The sequence below is a fragment of the Nematolebias whitei genome, chromosome 14 (assembly GCF_014905685.2).
Source record: "Nematolebias whitei isolate Nwh7 chromosome 14, NemWhi1, whole genome shotgun sequence".
NCBI lineage: Eukaryota > Metazoa > Chordata > Actinopteri > Cyprinodontiformes > Rivulidae > Nematolebias > Nematolebias whitei.
This window is the reverse complement of record NC_056511.1, coordinates 2,373,783-2,392,807: the sequence shown is the minus strand read 5'-3', so window position 1 is coordinate 2,392,807 and position 19,025 is coordinate 2,373,783. Positions and strand designations below refer to the sequence as shown.

Below are 19,025 nucleotides of genomic sequence, written 5' to 3'. Positions count from 1 at the left end.
TTCAGATGAAGCGTTCAGATGAAGCGTTCAGATGAAGCGTTCAGATGAAGCGTTCAGATGAAGCCTTCAGATGAAGCCTTCAGATGAAGCCTTCAGATGAAGTCTTCAGATGAAGCCTTCAGATGGGTTGTCCCTGTTGGTTTTCCTGTTTAGTGTTGGATCGGCTCATGCTCAGGTTGTTGATAGAGACTAAAGAAATGGCACCATGAGTCAGTTGTCACATCTGATGTATAAAAAAGGAAAGCGCCTCCTGAAGTGTGACACTGGAAGGAGAGTGACGACACCGGATCACAACTCCGTAGCACCTTTGACGTTGGTATTTATCAGGATGCTCCAACACTCCGTGGCCCAGCTCTGATTGTCCCCTCTCACCACTGCTTTCATGCTAACCTGTTTGCATCTCAGTTATTCAAATACGTGACTTTGACATGTAAACAGTTCAGGAGCGTGTTGTTTTTCACATTACTGAACTGAAATGAACGAGGATTGTTTCTGAAAAGTTCTCCCAGTAGAAATCTGAAGACTCGTGACCTGGAGTTGGTGGAGTAAACGTAACTGTTGGACCAGCTGACGTGAGTTAAACTGTTGGACCAGCTGACGTGAGTTAAACTGTTGGACCAGCTGACGTGAGTTAAACTGTTGGACCAGCTGACGTGAGTTAAACTGTGAACTCTTTTACTGCCACTTCCTCTACGCCTCCTGCAGACCTCCATCTCCATGAAAGAGGCAATTTTTCCTGCTGATCTGAGGATTAAACGCTCCTCCCTGCAGCTGTCTGCCTCCCTGCCAGCTCCAAACAACTGCCGCTGTGAACGCCAGCCGTGCACGTGCGCGCGCCTCTTTGTACAAATCTACGGCCTGATAAAGCTGTGACAAAACAAACTCCTCTCCGAGCCCTGAAGGAGCCTAAAAGCCATCATCTGGCTTTGTCATAGTTGCCATGACAACGTGCATGAAAAGCAATTAGAAGGAGATTTAAAAGCTGATTTGCTGCTAATAGTTTGACAAGAGGGATCAGATAAGAGCTGTTGTAAAGAGGAGCTTAAATGTTCGTACTAGTGTTTAACACTTGAACATGAAACAACGAGACTCAAATCTGCAACACAAGAAGGAAAACTGAAAACTTCAAGTCTCAGAGAATGTGCTAGGAACCAAGAACCTGTAGACGATAACCAATGGATCACTTGATCTTTAAGATGGGATCTCCTTTGACTGCAACAGTCAAAAACCAGTTGGAGACAAGAACTGTGAGATAATACACAGTCGAGGTGATGTGCACCATTTCCACTCACCGTGCTCCAGACTGATGCTTCTGTGACGTGATATTAAAGTGCTGCATGTCATGATCTGTGCAGCAAGATCCATCCATCCATCCATCCATCCATCCATCCATCCATCCATCCATCCATCCATCCATCCATCCATCCATCCATCCATCCATCCACCCATCCATCCATCCATCCATCCATCCATCCATCCATCCATCCATCTACCCATCCATCCATCCATCCATCCATCCATCCATCTACCCATCCATCCATCCATCCATCATCCACCCATCCATCCATCCATCCATCCATCCATCCATCCATCCATCCATCCATCCATCCATCCATCCATTACTGAGAGACATAGTCTCTCCACTGTGTCCTGGGTCTTCCCTGGGGTCTCCTCCCAGTCAGACATGTCCAAAGCACCTCCCTAGGGAGGCGCCCAGGGAGCATTCTTACCAGATGACCGAACCACCTCAACTGGCTCCTCTTGATGTGGACAAGCAGCGGTTCTATTACAGCTCAGCTCCCTCTTCACCACAACAGACCGGTACAGCGTCCACAATACTGCAGACGCTGCACCTGTCCTTCTGTCAGTCTCACGCTCCATTCTTCCCTCATTCGTGAACAAAACCCAGAGATACTTGAACTCCTCCACTTGAGGCAGAACCTCACCCTGGACCTGAAGAGAACAATCCAAACTTTGACTGAGGACCATGGCCTCAGATCTGGAGGTGCTGATTCTCATCTTCCCTCATTCTCTTACATGTTATTGTTTCATAAACAATACAGTTTAAAACATTTTCACTAATTAGGGGATGTCCATACATGTGTACAAATTATTATTATTTATTTTAAATATAGTTTCAAGCTTGTGCCCTCATGAATATCAGTGGGGAACCCTCAGTCCTTCAACACCTTCAAAGAAGACCTAAGACTTTGCATGTATAAAATGTTACATTTAGAATTTCAAGTTAATATTTATTTTAAATAACATAAATAGACACCACAAGTCAGAAGTTGCACTTGATGAATAAAAGAGAAACCAGAGAAGCAAGTTACAGAATTTACTGGAACTAAAACTACAATGATGCAACTCCACAGAGGTCTTCAACATTAGAATTGAATGGGATGTCACAATATTTCATCGTATCTGAAGGTCTAACTATTATTGGCACAGTTCAACGCTGATGGAAATGGTGTTTTAGGAACTCCAAATTCTTCAAGAGGAACCTTTGTGTGTGGAGTTTCTATGTTCTCTCTGGTTTCCTCCCACAGACGAAAACATGCATGTTAGGCTGATTGTAACTCTAAATTGTCCCTAGGTGAGTGAAAATAGATGTCTCATTTGTCTCAGTGTGTCCCTGTGGTGGACTTTCAACCTGTCCAGGGTGTCCCTTGCCTCTCGCACAGTGACTAATGGGACCAGTGAATCCTGCAGCCCTGAAAGGAAGACGTGGTTAAAGATAGTGGATGGATGGATGGATGTGTGGATGGATGGATGCGTAGATGAATGGATGAATGGATGTGTGAATGGATGGATGTGTGGATGGATGGATGTGTGGATGAATGGATGTGTGGATGGAGTTTCCTCTGCAGGGTAGCTGGACTCTCCCTTAGAGACAGGGTGAGGAGTTCAGTTATCAGGAGAGACTCAGAGTAGAACCACTGTTCCTCCACATGGAGAGGAGCCAGTTGAGGTGGTTCAGGCTTCTGTTAAGGATGCTCCCTGGGCACCTCCCTAAGGAGGTGCTTCTGACATGTCTGACTGGGAGGAGACCCCGGGGAAGACCAGGACATGCTGGAGAGACTACAGTACATCTCTTGGTTGACCTGGGAACACCTTGGAGTCCTCCCAGAAAAGATAGAAGAGGTGGCTGAGGACAGAGATGTCTGGACCTCCCTGATCAAAATGTTGCCCCCGAGACCTGAGTCCAGAACAAGAGGAGGATTATGGATGGATGGATGGATGGATGGATGGATGGATGGATGGATGGATGGATGGATGATGGATGGATGGATGGATGATGGATGGATGGATGGATGTTTTAAAAAAAAAATCTGTTTTTCTGTGTTGACAAGTTTTAAAAGTTATTTGACTCCAGTTTGTTTTTATTAGTGAAGCAGCAGTGCATGCTTAAAACACACAGAACAGACCACCCCCCACCCCCACCCCCCACCCCCACCCTCGGTGCTCGTGGTTTCCAGTTTGCTGACCTACAAATTGTACCGGTGCACATCTTGTCGAGTCAGTCGTGTTACGGTCTCTTGTGAAATGTGTCCCCTCTCCACACAAAGCGCTGCCCTTGCATCCCGTTGCCATGGAAACACATCAAGTTACCCAGGAAAATAACCCAGAAGTTGGCTGACATTTTAAGAGATAAAAAGGTTAAATGTGCACAGTTGTTTTATATCAGCAGGGAATCTTCGACCATTTAGTTATTTATTAGATTTTTTTATTCTTTTTTAATAATTTCCTTCTTTTTATTTTGACCGTCTACACAGTTGTGGGTTTATTTCTACCCTGGGGAACCTGATTAGGCCTCCTTCTGTCCTCTCCTCCACAGCTCCAGCTCCTCCTGACAGCAGAGTCGATGAAGGTGGGCTGTTCGCTTCTTGCCTCCCTGCAGGAGGAGACAGGAAAAGGAAGGACGGGGGAGGATGGAAGTCGGGTTTGATTTGAACATTTGATTTTACCTGGACTTTGGCTCCTCTTTTCATTCATTAGTTCAGTTCCATTCCTGCATTTTGGGCGAGCAACAAAATGCAGCAAAAGTTTGGTTTGAAAAGAAAAGGCTTGTTAGAGAGACGGAAAACATTTTAAAATCTTGTGATTGGAACGATGTTTAAGTCCTAAACAAACTCCTTAAAAGTTTAAGAGGATTGAAGATATTCAGAGAATCTCCAGTTTCTCTCCAAATGTGTGAAAAAAAATCATTAAAGTGATTAAAAGATTTTCAGACTTTACAAGGAATCTGGTTTATGTGTTTACACATGGCAGTGGAAGGGTTGGGATGCTTTTTTTTTTACAACCAACCTTTACCTAAATCTGGCAAATTAACTAAAACACCACAAAACTATTCAAATAATCAGGAGTTCTTTTGGTGAAACAATCTGAGCTGATCACTTCGACATCCAGAAGCATTATTCAGTAGCAGCTGATAGAACCACAGACCAACGGTTACTTTGTAGACCTTTGGTTTGGACTTCTCTGGGCTTCACGGACATTTACACAGTGGACATGTGGAATAGATGCATCACCTTCTCGATCTTTCTTAGAAGAAATGGACAGTTTATTTTATAAAAACATCCTACCATGGACGCCATAAGATGCGTTTGCTGAAAAAATAGCACCAAAAGAACTATTGGAGGTCTTCATCACTTGGTCTCCTCAATGTCAGAACATCTGTGAGTTGGAAGAAGAAATGGAAACAACAAAAGTTTGGGAAAATATATTGAAAATAAAGTCATAGTATGTGTCACCCTTTCATGTCAGAACTTTAGAGTAACTTTGTTTTGTGTTGAGAAATAATGGAGTTGAAGGTCAAACCTTGGGAATAATGTAAGTGGTCTCATAAGATCCCATAAGATCTGGTAACACCCAGAGGATGCATTGGGCATGACTCTCACGTAATTAGACTCAACTTTATCTCATTGTCAGTAAAACTGACTGATGTACAGGGATTAATGTGTTTCATCAGTTCAGTAGGCTGTGGTGGACATCTTGATCTGGGTCAACTCTAAAACTGAATTACTTGTAGATCTTCTTACAGTGACTGATTTCTGAGAATTTCATAAAAATCTTCCACTGCTTTATAAGATTTGAGACTGGTTTAGGAGAGTTTTTGAGCCCAACTACATTGTTGGTGTCAACCTCACACACAAGCTCAGGCTCTTTCCTGACCAGAGAGAGACGTTCCATGTCCCAAGAACCAGCTGCGGTTAGACGGGGTCAGAGTGCCAAGGTCCCCACCTTTGGCTACAACTCATGGCACTTTGCACCTGACTTGAATGGCCCCTCCTGCAGGTGGTGGGCCCATAGGAAGGCCAGGTGCTCATTGATGAGTCCCTCCCCCAGGCCTGGCTCCACGGTGCGGCCTCATGACCCACGCGTGGGCAAGGGACACCGATCTCTTTGCTGTTTTCTGTCTATATGAGTCTGGAATATCTCTTGATCTGGCCTGTCTCACAGGACCAGTCTGTCTTGGGAGACCCTACCAGGGGCCATCACAAGAACCCCGACAGCAGAGCTCCTAAACTCTACTGATGCATGCTCAATAACCCAGGAAGAAACATCTAGCAAAGTAAAGACAGGTTCTCTGGACAGGTGCAAGAAGTAAAAAATAAAAATTGTTCAGACTGACTAAGTCTTTTGGATTAAAGATGAAACATCCCACAATTTATTTATTTATTTATTTTAAACTTTTTGCATCCATTCAAAGTGTAGGAGTTCTGGTTCTGCCAGCCACACTCACTCTCCCACAGCTGCAGCAGTTTACTGATCAGCCACCACCACACCTGCACCTGATCTGAGGGACCACTCTGGAGGAGATAAAAGCCTCAGCCAGATGCTCCTTCAGTGCCGGGACATCATCATACCTATGGTAAATAGTGATGGACGGCCTCAAAACTGTCTCTTGACATAATATTACTGAACCGCTCTTGTGATCTGCTACAGTGACTTCCAAGTCCTGGACTCCACTAAGCCTTCCTAGGCCTCCTTGTTCTTTGTGGATTCTTATTCGTCCAGATCGTGTCCCAGAAACTATTCAAGACATTCAGCCTGGAGAACCAACCAACCATTCAACAAAACCTGATCCTCTCCAATGGTACTCCCCTCATCTCTCAGTAGAAAACCTTGTCAGAACCAGAACCTCTCCTCCTCTCCTCGGACTCGCGTACCAACAAAGACTTCTTTCAGTAAGACATTCTACTGTTCTACTCATTGATATATTTCAACATACCAAAGTACTCACCGTGTCCCCTCCATCCTGTAAATAAAGCACATTATTAACTCTGACTCTGTTTGGTCTACCAGTAACTGCAAATATGTCGGAGGACCTGACTTAACTTTGTTGGAGCTCCTAGAATCCTTCAGGTGCTCAAACTCCACCATCATGATAAGGTGGCAGTTCAAAGAGTATAAAGAATCGTCCTATCAGTAATACTATGCATCTTTTAGAAATGTTATCTGAAGACTAAGGGTCAGATGGAGATGGTCTGAAAAGTGTAAAAATTAAAACATAAGGCATCAATAAGAAAAAGCGCAAAGATATATATACTTTAACTTTCTCCTGTTCTGCCTCGGCTAAGTCCGCTCCTTTGTGACCTGTAAACTCGCCTACCTGTGATGCGTTATGAACAAATTTGACGTTTAATTTCCTCCCCTCGTGTTCAAAGTGCCTCGTGCCTTAAGTGCTTTTGTTAAATCTGCTCTGGTAAACAAAAAGAGGCAGGTCTGGGCTGAATGTGACCAGAGAACGAGCAGTACCACAGCCCACCGGTGCCGTGCGACAGCTTTAATGTGCACAAAGGTCATGAATAAAACAGTTTACATTTTCTGATTTCATTCAGCTTCCTCATGACGCATCTTCTGATACTTCATCGCTCATCTCCAGCTCATCTTTCTGAAAGTGCTGCTGAAGGGTCGAGAAAGTTGTTTAACTTAAATAGTACCGGTAATTAACGTCTCATTTCAGGTCATGATTTCTGGTAGTTTCCACCGAAGTCCCAAGTTTTGATTCTCCAGTGAAAAGAAGTTGGTTCAGATGTTCAGGAACAATCCAAGAACGTCCATGACTCAAGCCTGCCTGAGCTGGAAACTGCTGAAACACCAGAATCTCTGTCCACAGCAAAGACAGTCTTACATCACCATGGACTGAGAGGGACAAGAAGCTCCAGAACCTTTGAGCTGGACTGAAACCTTCAGCTGCCCACATGGACGAGTCAAGTGTCATGTGGAGAAAAGTTTGATGGTCAGATGAGACGCAGATTGAGCTGATAGGACACAAAGACAAAGGATGTTTGGAAGAACCAAGATGAGGCTTTCAGACCTGATGACTCCATCTGTCAGGCATGTTGGTGGTAGCATTATGCTGTGTAAGAAAAGGACTAACTCCAAATTCTTCACATCAGCTGCCAGGTGGTTGAAACTTTTGTGTTCTAACAGTACCATGAGTCCAAATACATCAGAACTGGTTTCTGGTTGGGAAAAATCAGGCTGAATTTAAGCTTCAGGACTCCCGACCTCATGGATTAAAAATCTGGAACTCTGAATAAAAGCTGGGCCCATGCAGGAACTAAATCAACCTAATTAATCCCTATGAATTTCCACAAGGAGAGAGGTCAGATATCAGCTAGAGTTCAACCAGAAGCTTCATGATGGAAACAAAAACCTTGTGGTCCAGGTGATGCATGAAACCAAATATTAGTGGACCCGTGGACACATTTGAGCCTGTATGTATCATTTTTGTTGACCAGAGAAAATCCACAACAAATTCAAACTTGTATTTTTATAAACCACTGAAGCTGATTTTATAGAATCAGCCCGTCTGGAAAATGAACAATTCAAACAAATCATTAAAATACCATAATTAATAGGACATTCATGCTCATAATGAATGGATGGAAACTTCTAACTATACAATTACTGTATTTAGCACACATCATTTTTATGTATTTATTTGTCCAAGTAGATATTGGAGGTTATTTGCAGGTATTGAGCCCAGACATCCTGGCAGCGTGCTCCACGAGCCTCTGCAGTCATGGCTTTAAGACTAATTCTTCTCCTTTTATTGCTTTTGGTGACTGATTCAATTCTGGGTCAGATTAAAGCTCTTCTCAGAGCGAAAGCTCTGCTTCTTCCTTTTCTCAACAAAGTGTCCAGGAGTATATCAGTTTAACTATGAGATTCTGGGATGGTTGCTGTATCATGGTTGAATTTCCATCCTCTAAGCATTAATGACAAAAATGGAGCTGAGGAGAACATCCTGAGCTCTGCAGTTTAGTTCAACTTAGTTTGTGTGTTGGAGGAATCTACAATCAATAGCCGCCAGGGGCTCTCACAGCAGTTGTGTATTCAATTATAAAAGGTCCATTTTGACATCTACAATGGATTGAACCATTGTGCTAAAGTGCAAAATATAAGGCAACATCTTATACTGGAGGCTAACTAATGCTGCACAGACAGAAAGTTGCAAACATGACTCGTGGCTGTTTGGAGCTAAACTGACCTGAAGGATTTTTTTTTAAAATTAAAACTGGTTGGTTTCTTTATTTTTAATAGATTTAGTTTGTTGTAAAGATTCACAACTTTTCCCACAGTGACCACAAGATAATTTCTATCAGATTTCATCAGGTAATGTTTTTAACTCAGGTGGGGGATCATCTAATTTTGTATCCACTTGTCTGTTAATTAACAAACGTTTTTATGAACAGTTGGACAAATTTCAATAGAACTTCCAGACATTAATTATGGAATATACATATACAACTGTGAGTAGGGTGAGGGTGGGGGGTGCATGAGAGAAGTGGAGCATGCTCTGTTCACACAAGGGGAGCTGTTGGTCAGGCTACTTCTTGTTGCTCTCTAAAATAGTTATTGGATCAAGTGTTTATTTATGTAGGTAAACATAGATGTTTAACAACTGTTAAAATACACCAGAATGCAGGAAATGGCATCTACTTTATTCAAAATGTTCTGGGGGAGGACCCCCATTTGTCTCTTACTCCTCTTTCTCTCCAGCCAAATCATCCACAGCAGTTTACAATCAGTGTTCTGATCCCAGGTGCTCTCATCTCTCTCCCAGCCTTACTTTAACCTCTCTTCCTCACGACTCCAACGTCTGCTCATTGTTCTGTAGACACACAGACGTCCCAGTCCTCCTCTGCCCGGTCTGTTTCTGTCCGTCAGTCCGATGATCTGCTTTGTCCTGTTCCTTCTGATGTCCCGTTCTGTCCTGTTCCTGCTCACCTGCCAACCTAATCAGCTCTGCTTTACTCACTTTAAGCTTGAGTAAGTTTTTGTTGTCTCAACAGCATTTTGTGTTTAATAAATTATTTTTATTTAAACTCTTACTTTACCTGCCTGCCTGCCAATGGGTCTGAAATCCAAGGATGGTGACATAGTTTAGTGTAGTAGTGGCTGAAAGTAGCTGCAAGAGATACTAGTTTTAATGTAAAACACATTTCAGAAGCTCAGGGTAGTATCTCACTTGGCTGCTACTGGTAAATGGATAGAATTGCAACAAAAATGTACATATTTGCTTGTGATCACACTAAATGACATGTCTGCACAAATTCCTGGCAACATTTGTGCATGTTAACTAAAGGAATGCGATACAGAGAAAAAAATATCTTTGGACCATCACATTTTGTGGTTTTCATAACCAAAGATCATGACCCAAATTTTCTCAGACTTAGTTGGGTATTATTAACAAGTCAGACCTTTAAATACAAAATAATAATTCCTGTAATTTTGTTTTTATTTGTAGTTTCTTCAGGTTTGTTTCATAAATAGAAGTGGGTGTCATCAGTATAGAGTGTAACTTGCAGACATTAAATAGATAAAAAGAGACCGTAATGGGCCAACTTCAGAACTCTGTTGAACACACCAGCTTTGGTTTGTAGAAACAAACGTACCCAAATGTGCATGTGCATAAAGTTGCATGATTTCCTGCTTTTTATGGCAGCAGTTGTTACTACCAAACCACCCAGGCTCTTTAGATTTCCCCCACACCAAAGAAAATGAAAAATTAGGAAACAGAGCCTGTTTTTCCAAAATAACTCACTTCTAAAGTGGCACAGGTAGAATTCAGGTTGTTATTCATAAAAAAGATGTTCCTCTAAAATGTCCTGATGCATGCTCTGTAGTCCTGACAGATAAATCCATCAAGGTTGAGTCAGGTCCTGTGAACATGTCTGGTGGACCTGACTCATCCTTGTTACGCTCATCTAAAATCTTTTCCATGCTGGACACCTTTATAACATGAAGGGCTGTAACACCATCTGTATGTTAATGTGTAGAGATTGGGTAGAAGATAGAAGCTGCAGCTTTTAGAGTGCATACCTTCCTTCCACATTCATAATTTGACACTTCCAGCATGCTGACCCAAGCATTAACAAGCAGCTTCACACATGTTACTCTACATGTGCTCTACATGGCTGAAACACCACTCTGCGGGCACAATGGCTCATCATTTATTCATTCTCCCTTCATTCTTTATGGAAAACAGTAGAAACACCATTCTTTCTCCAGCCTGCTGGCAGCTTTGGATTATTTAATGTATCAAAATATTTTATGTCAAAGTTAAAGGCAACAACAAGGCTTTCAAACAGCAGCTGGTGTTTCAGATTTGTTCCAAACAAAACAGCTTGCAGCACAAGTGCAGAAGATGCGATGAAACAGCATGAAATGTTGATGTGAACACTGATTAAAGAGGGTGAGAACCAGTGCGGTGCTACGTTCAGAAGATGCAAGTGATCAAGTGCAGCAAGAGAAAAAAAGAGAATGCTTTATTTGACAAGTTCCCATCTTTAACAGTTTTTAAATGTTTGATATTTTTTCCATTTTCTCCAAGCCATGCCCTTCAGAGACATGACAATATGAAGTTTGTTGTAGAAATTAAAGCATTTTATTCACGTCAAATAAAAAGTGATATAGAAGGCTTTTGAAAAGAACACGACGTAAGTTAGACCCATACTCAAAGTAATAACTCATTAAATGCTGAATACATTTTTGATGAAATACGCAGTAAATACTATGAGTTCTATTTGGTCTATTTAGTAAAATGCTTTATAAACATAACGTTTTGTATTTTAAACACCCTGTTTTTAACAATATGTACAGTAATGTCTGACCCTCAACACTGTACGAGACAATGAAGCATATTTTCTGCCATGTGTCCTCTGCATGTGAAGGCAGCGCAGCAGCAGCTTACTAAACTTGCTACGTTCTTTTCCTGAAACGCAACATGTGAATGAGACAGATGTGTAAAACCACAAACAATGCACAAATATTAGAGGTTTTGCTGCATCAGTGTGGACAAGAGATGTGGAGTTTTTCAGAAACAACGACACAGCAGATTATTTTGATCATGCTCACATTCAGTTTGTGTTCTCAGAAATCAAAGCACTAATGGAGACTTTTGTACCACCTTTATCTGCTGTTTCCTTTAATTCTGATCCTGCTTCCATTAAATTTAAGTTGTTTGCTAAAATAGTTATTAACAGGAAGTTATAAAGGCTAACATGAAAAAATAAAAAAAATAAAAAAACGTTTTGGTAGAATTTTTGACCAAGCTCCAAAATGTCTTTCTTTGTATTTTGATATGTTGATGTGGAAGTTTGTGCCTCCTTGTTGAACTGCATAGATCTTAGTTTTTAATTTTTGTTCTAATTTGTGATGATAACTTGTGTTCTTCAACTGTTGTGTGACACAGTGGCGTACGTCACACTCTGAGCTGCAGACATCGCAACACGAGCCTGTCGTCCAGTTGGCTTTATGCTGCGCTCGTTTTATCTGAATTCTTTTCTTCCACTTCCTGCTGATGGAAACAGTTTTCTACAAAAGGCACACAACAATGGTCTTCCTTCTTTCTTAACACCAGTGTCAGCTGTAGATTTTATCACCAAATGACAATCAACCCGTCACATCAGCGTGTAGATTAACTTGTTGGATGTAGCTCATTTGCTGCTGCAGATAAATCAAACTCTTTCTGCTTTTTCAGACCTGCCGTGTTTTTTGAAGTCCAAGCGAAACAGGAAGTCAAAGACTCGTCAGGTCAGAACTGTCTGCTGCGTCACTCATCAGATGTCACGATGTATAACGTCTGGTCTTTGTTATTCCTAATACCTCACTGTTTTGAGGTATTCTTCTTCATGGGATTTTATGGCGGTTGGCAAACAACAGAAGGTGTGCATTACCGCCACCTACTGGTATGGAGTGTGGCTCAAAATCGCTATGTCTGTATGTTTACATTCTCTTATCTAATTTTGTGTTTTTGAAAAAATGTATAATGATTTGAATACTTTTACTTCTTATTTCCTTTTGCAATATATTTATTATACTAAATGTTTCTTTGATTTTTCCTAATTGTTCTATCATACGCCTTCTGTGATGTTCATATTTCTGACAGACCAAAACGACATGTTCTGTTGTTTCCTCCTGTCCACAGAGCTCACATTGTCCTGTATCATGTTTCTGAATCTTGTGTAGTGAGCTGTTAAGTCCTGTATGTCCAAATCTTACTCTGGTTATTAGTCTTCTTCTCTTCTGTTCCTCCTCCTGTTCTCGTTTCTCCCACTTGTCTCTGAATTCTGTAGTACCATCTTCCTTTGTGCTCTTCTTCCCACTGTTTCTGCCATTTTCCCTTTAGTTTTGTTTCACTATGGTTCTTACTTCTGATTTACTGATGGATATTGTAAAATTGATTTGATCGTTTGTTGCTGCTTTGCTGCCCTGTCCGCTGCTTCTTTCCCTCTGATCCCTAGATGTGCTGGTGTCCATAAAAACATCACTGTCAGTCCCATCATTTGTATTCTGAATAATGTTTGTTGTAGTTCTAGTAAAAACGGCATCAAAACTGACCTTTTATACATTTAATAATATTAAATTTTAAAATTATTTCAGTTTGACTTGGCCCAGTGACAGAATCAGAATTAGGAGAAATTATTTTTCATTCAGTTCTTTTGTCACACATTTTATTTGTTATGGTTGTCTTTAATGCGTAAAGTTTGACGGAGTGCTCTGTGTGCCTCAAACTGCTGCTTACTGCCGGTACATGGAACGTTCTGCACACAGGGACAAAAGAAATCTATTCATTGATGCACGTGAGCTTGAAAACGTGCCTGTTTGTTGGAAACAGCAAAGATTAAAAGAAACAGACACATTTATCTTTGTCTTTATTTATTTAGTTTGGTGCAATAAACACATTTTTTTCTGACAAAGCTAAAAAACATTCTACTTTTTTAATTTTATTTTGTCAGATTAATTTCAGACGCTCTCTAAACCTCAGTACCTTTACTCTCATGTCCCTGAGGGGAATAATTAACCACGCTGAAATAAACTGCAAATATAACTTTTAATCCAAATCTATCATCACTTCAATCGTCTCAGTTCTGTCTCTTCTTTTTACCTTCATCCTCATGCTTCAGATTTTTATTAGTGGTGCTCCACTTTCACATTTGAGAGCTTCTGTAACAAATCCCTGACAGGTCACTTCACCGCACCCCAGAAGCAGCACCTGCAGAGCCCCTGCGGAGTCCCGCCTCCCGGTCGATTGAATCGTTTTAGTTTGGCTCACCTGAAGCGTGCACACGTTCACATTTAGTACTGAAAGGCTGTTCCACCGTCATGCAGGCTGTGGAATCAGACGCTCCACGGCTCAGAGCGGCTGCTGTTGGTTGGCAGGACGTCTTTAGCTGCTGCACCGTGCTCCCAAAGCTCGCTGTATCTCCGGATCGGTACAAGTCAAAAACATTTAGGAACTAACGTCTCTACCACTTGTAGAGATAAAAACAGAATCCAACAGTAAATAAAAATAGATTTAATAAAAGCTCCATGTCCGAACACTGAGAGACAAGTTTGACCCAAACCAGGCCTCATTTTCAGCTACTGGTTCTGAAGGCGGCAGCACGGTGGTACAACTGGTAGAGCTGCTGCCTCTCAGCGAGCAGGTCCTTGGTTCAAATCCCGGTCCAGGGGCCTTTCTGGGAGGAGTTTGCATGTTCTCTCCGTGCATGCGTGGGTTTTCTCCGGGTGCTCCAGTTTCCTCCCACAGTCCAAAAACATGCATGTTAGGCTGATTGGTAACTCTAAAATTGTCCCTAGGTGAGTGTAGTATGACATATAGGGAAATATATTCATACTTTTCACGAGTTCCTCATCTTTCTGACTGTGTAAATGTCGTGCATTGAATTTTAACAGAAATGTAACGAGAGACGTTATTTATGTTTGACCCATCAAATGAATGCGGTCATTTATTTTCAGAATCAAAGTTTAACATCAAACATTTACATTAATTTTGGCAAAATATGAAAATAATAACAGACAAGTTTCACAAATAATGAACTTCAATCACGCGGCGGTGATTGAGGACTTAGCTTCAGATATTTCTAAATATCTGTACTGATTTTAGGAGAAAGCAGAGTTTAAGATGGAAATGGAGATTTATCTTACAGAGAGATTTGTGAGGGAATTAATCTGTTTGACCAGAAAACGTGCACGCTCCATCAGATCTCAGCTGGCCTCCGGTACACTTAGTCGAAAATAGAACCTTCTACCTGGTTGACGATGAAATCAGCGTCGGCGTAGGTTCCTTTCTGACTCTTTCAGCGTCTCCGTGAGAACTGCCAAACCCTTAGAGAGTCGTACGAGGTTGTTCAAACAGAAGTTATAATCCCAAAACGTCTCTGGATCATCCTGAACGCGTTTGCACCCAAGAACTCTGACTCCATCACTCTGTGCACTCTCTAGTTGAACTCATTTCTGAGTGCAGCAACACAGCCACCAACAAACTCCAGCAACTCAGCGTCTCAGCCTCTTCAGCCACTGTATGAACTGGGAAGTTGCCACATTTTAAATGGGTCGACTTCCGGGTCATTTGAGAGCTTTTTGATTGGTCGATGGACCAGGAATAGAGGTGTGGTTGGTGATGTAAGATGTTATTAAAAGTCAAGGATTGTTTTAGTGACAAACAGAAAGATTATTGTAGGACTTCAGACTTCGTGGAGTCTCACTCTTATTATCTTCTGAAAAAGTTTAAACATGACATTTTTCTCGGTAAACATTTTAGTTGACCGAAAACCGACCTTTAACATACTTACATTGCAGACAGAAAAATCAAGAAATGCATATTAACCTGATTTCTTCTTTGAATGAGGAATAAAAATCATTACTTACTGTTTATGTAAAATAAAAATGAGTAGTTCTCTTCAACCTGTAAGCATTAAGAACTAACACAATTTGATTATCAAACATTTGTAAAATAGTAATGATCATAGAGAATTGTCTTTTCTGCTTGATTAATTCAAGAAAGAAAGTCACCAGATGGCTCAAACTGTATTTCTGGATACAGATCAATGAAATAACAGTCACTGCTCATCTGATCAAGATTTGAGGTCAGATCAGGTTCAGATCAGGTTCACTACATGAGAGAGTGAATGGTTGTTTGTCTCCATGTGTCCCTGTGATGGACTGGAGACCTGTCCAGGTGTCCCCCGCCCCTCCCACAGTGATTGCTGGACATGGGCACCAGCGACCCCCGTGACCCAAAATGGAAGAAGCTGGTAAAGATAATGGATGGATGGTTCTGAAGGGTCTGGTGGGCTGGATTTGGGGTGGGAAATGCTTTTATTTTATTTTTCAAAACTTGCTGTAAAATAAATGCTTTATTAGATTTTTTTTAAAAGTGTTAAAAAAAGACACTTAAAGATAAGACTTAATTTTAAAAAGTCATTTAAATTGAACGAAGGTTTAAGTCTTATTAAAGGTCGCCGGTTCAATTCCTCGGACCGACAACATCAAAATGTGTGTGGGAAAGGTGAAGCACCCACACCTGCCTCCACCCTCATCTGCCCCACTCTGGACCCTTGAGCAAGGCCCTTAACCCCCACCATCTGCTCCGCCGGGCACCCTAGATGGAGCTCTCTGCTCCACTCAGAGGCTGTGGTTGTGTCAGGAAGAACATCTGGAGTAAAAACAATATCCAAGTCTTCCAGAGAGAGAGTTCACTGTGGCGACCCCTGAAGAAGGGAGCAGCTAAAAAAAAAAAAAAATCAACAAGTCTTGAAAAGTCTTTTTTTGTGTGTAAAAGTATTTTTTAAGGTGGTTGATTTCCCCACTCATGAATATAACATTTAAAGGGACATCCGGGGTTAAAACCAGGGCTTAATCTGAGCCAGATCTGGGAACGCTCTTATTTTGACAGGGTGTGCTCCGGTAACTGTTTGATTAGACCCAGTAACTCTCAGGCTTACTAATAATAAAATTATGAACAAATTTGACTGCTTTGAATGAGTAAACCCTATATTGGACATGTAATCTTAAAATAATTACATAAACACTCATTTTAAACATAACGAGCTTCTTAATATCACATCAGAGCTGCTCCTTCAAGTAAGTATTTCCACTTCAACCCTTGAAAAAATCTCCGCCCTTAAACGTTCAGTCATGGATAATTTAATTAAAAACACAAAAATATAATACAACAGCACAACTAAATTGCAAATCAGTTTTACAGTTTAAGTGGGTCGTTAATAAAATGTTAATTATTTATTAAAAATACGAGATAAATGTTTGATGGTACGTGACGTACATCACGTATCAAAACGACGGCACCAGTTTGTCAAAATAACAGCGATCAAAACGTCAAAAAGATTACTTTGATTTAAAAAAAAAGTTTTCTCATTGTACAACTAAACAACCAAGAATTGAAGCACATGAAGGGAGATACTGGAGCAGGTGGAGTGGTGTGGGTGAGAGCCGAGCTAACCAGGCTGTCGTACCCGGTCAGGAGCCCAGAGCCACAATGAACTGAGGAGGAGCCTGGGGGGTTCACATGTGGAGGAGGACAATGAGGTTGGACAGTGAATTCAGCGGAGAAGAGTTGGACTCAGAACCATCAAGTAAAGGGGAGGGGGGTTAGGATGCGTGAGAGCAGTGGAGCGTGTTCTATTTACACAAGGGGAGCTGTTGGTCAGGTTACTTCTTGTTGCTCTCTAAAATAGTTATTGGCTCAAGTGTTTACAAATGTAGGTGAACTTAATGTTAAAAACTGTTAAAATACATCAGAATGAAGAAAATGGCCTAGACTTTATTCAAAATGTTCTGGAGGAGGACTAGTCCAGACACTTGGCACAATTGTTTTACCAATTAGGCACTGGTTGAATCCCTGAAATGGTCATAAATCAGTGAGGTTTAGCGATTCTGAGCTTAAGTTTGAAAACACAGGATCAGCCTTTAAGCTTTAGGTGCAGAGTGGCGGGCGACATGCATTCCTCTGAGAATGCTGCTAATTACTCAGGTTGTAGTGGAGCAGAGCCCCTCAGAGGCACAAACCTCAGACAGCATGATGCCATGATGAAAACTTTATTCACAAACACATTCTGAGGAAACTCATCCCTTTGATTCTTTGTGCATGTGCAGCAGAGAGAGAGACAGAGCGGGGGGAGGAGAGTGAGGGAGGAAACACAGCCAGCACCAACAGATGAGGCTCAGACCGACGCTGCAGCTCCAGATCTGGATGCTGGTTCTGAGGAGAGGCTCAGAGCGGAGCCTGGGGCCGGGCTGCGCTGTGGATGGGATTACAGCTGGTGTCTCGTGTCTCCTGTCGGTGCTGCTGCTGGAGCCAACATGCAGCTGCAGAGGTCTCCGGTCCCCCTGCTGCTGCTGAAGCTGCTGCTGATGAGGGTGAGGATCGGGCTCTGCAGCGGCACAAGTTTCCCAAGTAACATCAACATCGGTGAGTTGTGCTGCCGGAACATCTTCATCCGTAGCTCTCATTACGACGCTCAGTTTAAAGTAAGATCATGTGCAGTGGGTTCAGGATGCAGCTCAGGTTCAGTTCAGCTCCTGATTCTTGAAACTGAATCTCCTGAACTCAGCGCTGCTGTCAGCTTTGTTTCTGACAGGAGGAGGTCCTCCTCTTTACATTTCACATCATCCCTGCAACAAACAGGTCAGACAACACAAAACGGTTCCTTCAGACGTCAGAAACACTGTTTTTATCACCTTTCTTCATAAAAGTTGGAAATTGTTTTATAATATTTGGAACTATAAAACACACAGTAAGAACTGCTGGGTGTGAAAATGAGCCGGTTTGTAATTTGGCTCTGGGTCAAACCTGGACCGAGCAGATCCTGGCTAGTTATCAGTTTGAACCAGTATAAGATACAGTTAAAATGAATAATTTGTTGAATTACAGTTAATGAGGACGTAAAACAAACAAGCTCAAATCTGTCTTGATGTTATTTAATGATCCACAGCTTCATTTGTTAATCAGCTGAAAACGCCAATCAAGTAAAACATCTTCTTATAAGATGCATCCTAAAGCAGAGGTCCAGGCAGGTCCAGGCAGGTCCAGGCAGGTCCAGTTTGGTGGAAATCTGTCTGGAAATGTTGGACTGGAAAGTGAGACTCACCTCCAGTTAGTTCAGACTGAGCCAATATTCAATCAACCCAACAGATGTAACCCACCTGAGTTATTAGAAGAACTCAGCAGTTTTCAGAGTGTAGCATACAGGAAGCATCATTGTATTGTCTTTGTGCAGATTATAGGATTAAGACATTTAATCCCATGAAGAGTCACGCTGATAGATGTGCGCAGTGATCCATTGTTAGGATCCATACGGCATCATTAGGATCCATTTGGGCATGGTATGGATCCATATGGCATTGATAGGATCCATACGGCATTGATAGGATCCATTCAGGCATTGATAGGATCCATTCAGGCATTGTATGGATCCATATGGCATTGATAGGATCCATACGGCACTGCTAGGATCCATATGGCATTGTTAGGATCCATCCATGCATCGTTAGGATCTATTCGTGCATCGTTAGGATCCATCTGGTAGCGTTAGGATCCACACAGCATCAATATGATCCATACAGCATCGATAGGATCCATATGTCATTGTTAGGATCCATCCGGACATCGTTGGGATCCATCCAGTGTCGTTAGGATCCATACAGCATCAATAGTATCCATACGGCATCGATAGGATCCATATGTCATTGTTAGGATCCATCCG

At 41.8% G+C, this 19,025-nt stretch overlaps 1 protein-coding gene and 1 pseudogene across 1 annotated transcript in view; one reads left to right on the top strand and one right to left on the bottom strand.

Annotated features, from left to right (window-relative positions):
* Nucleotides 1-19,025, bottom strand: part of LOC119420771 — a 261,041-nt pseudogene that overhangs the window by 81,902 nt on the left and 160,114 nt on the right.
* gria1b (glutamate receptor, ionotropic, AMPA 1b) overlaps nt 17,588-19,025 on the top strand; it is a 79,862-nt gene continuing 78,424 nt past the window's right edge. Inside the window, exon 1 of the mRNA XM_037687758.1 lies at nt 17,588-17,731. Within this exon, the coding sequence (XP_037543686.1) occupies nt 17,623-17,731 (109 nt within the window). The 5' untranslated portion in view covers nt 17,588-17,622. The remainder of the gene's footprint in view (nt 17,732-19,025) is intronic.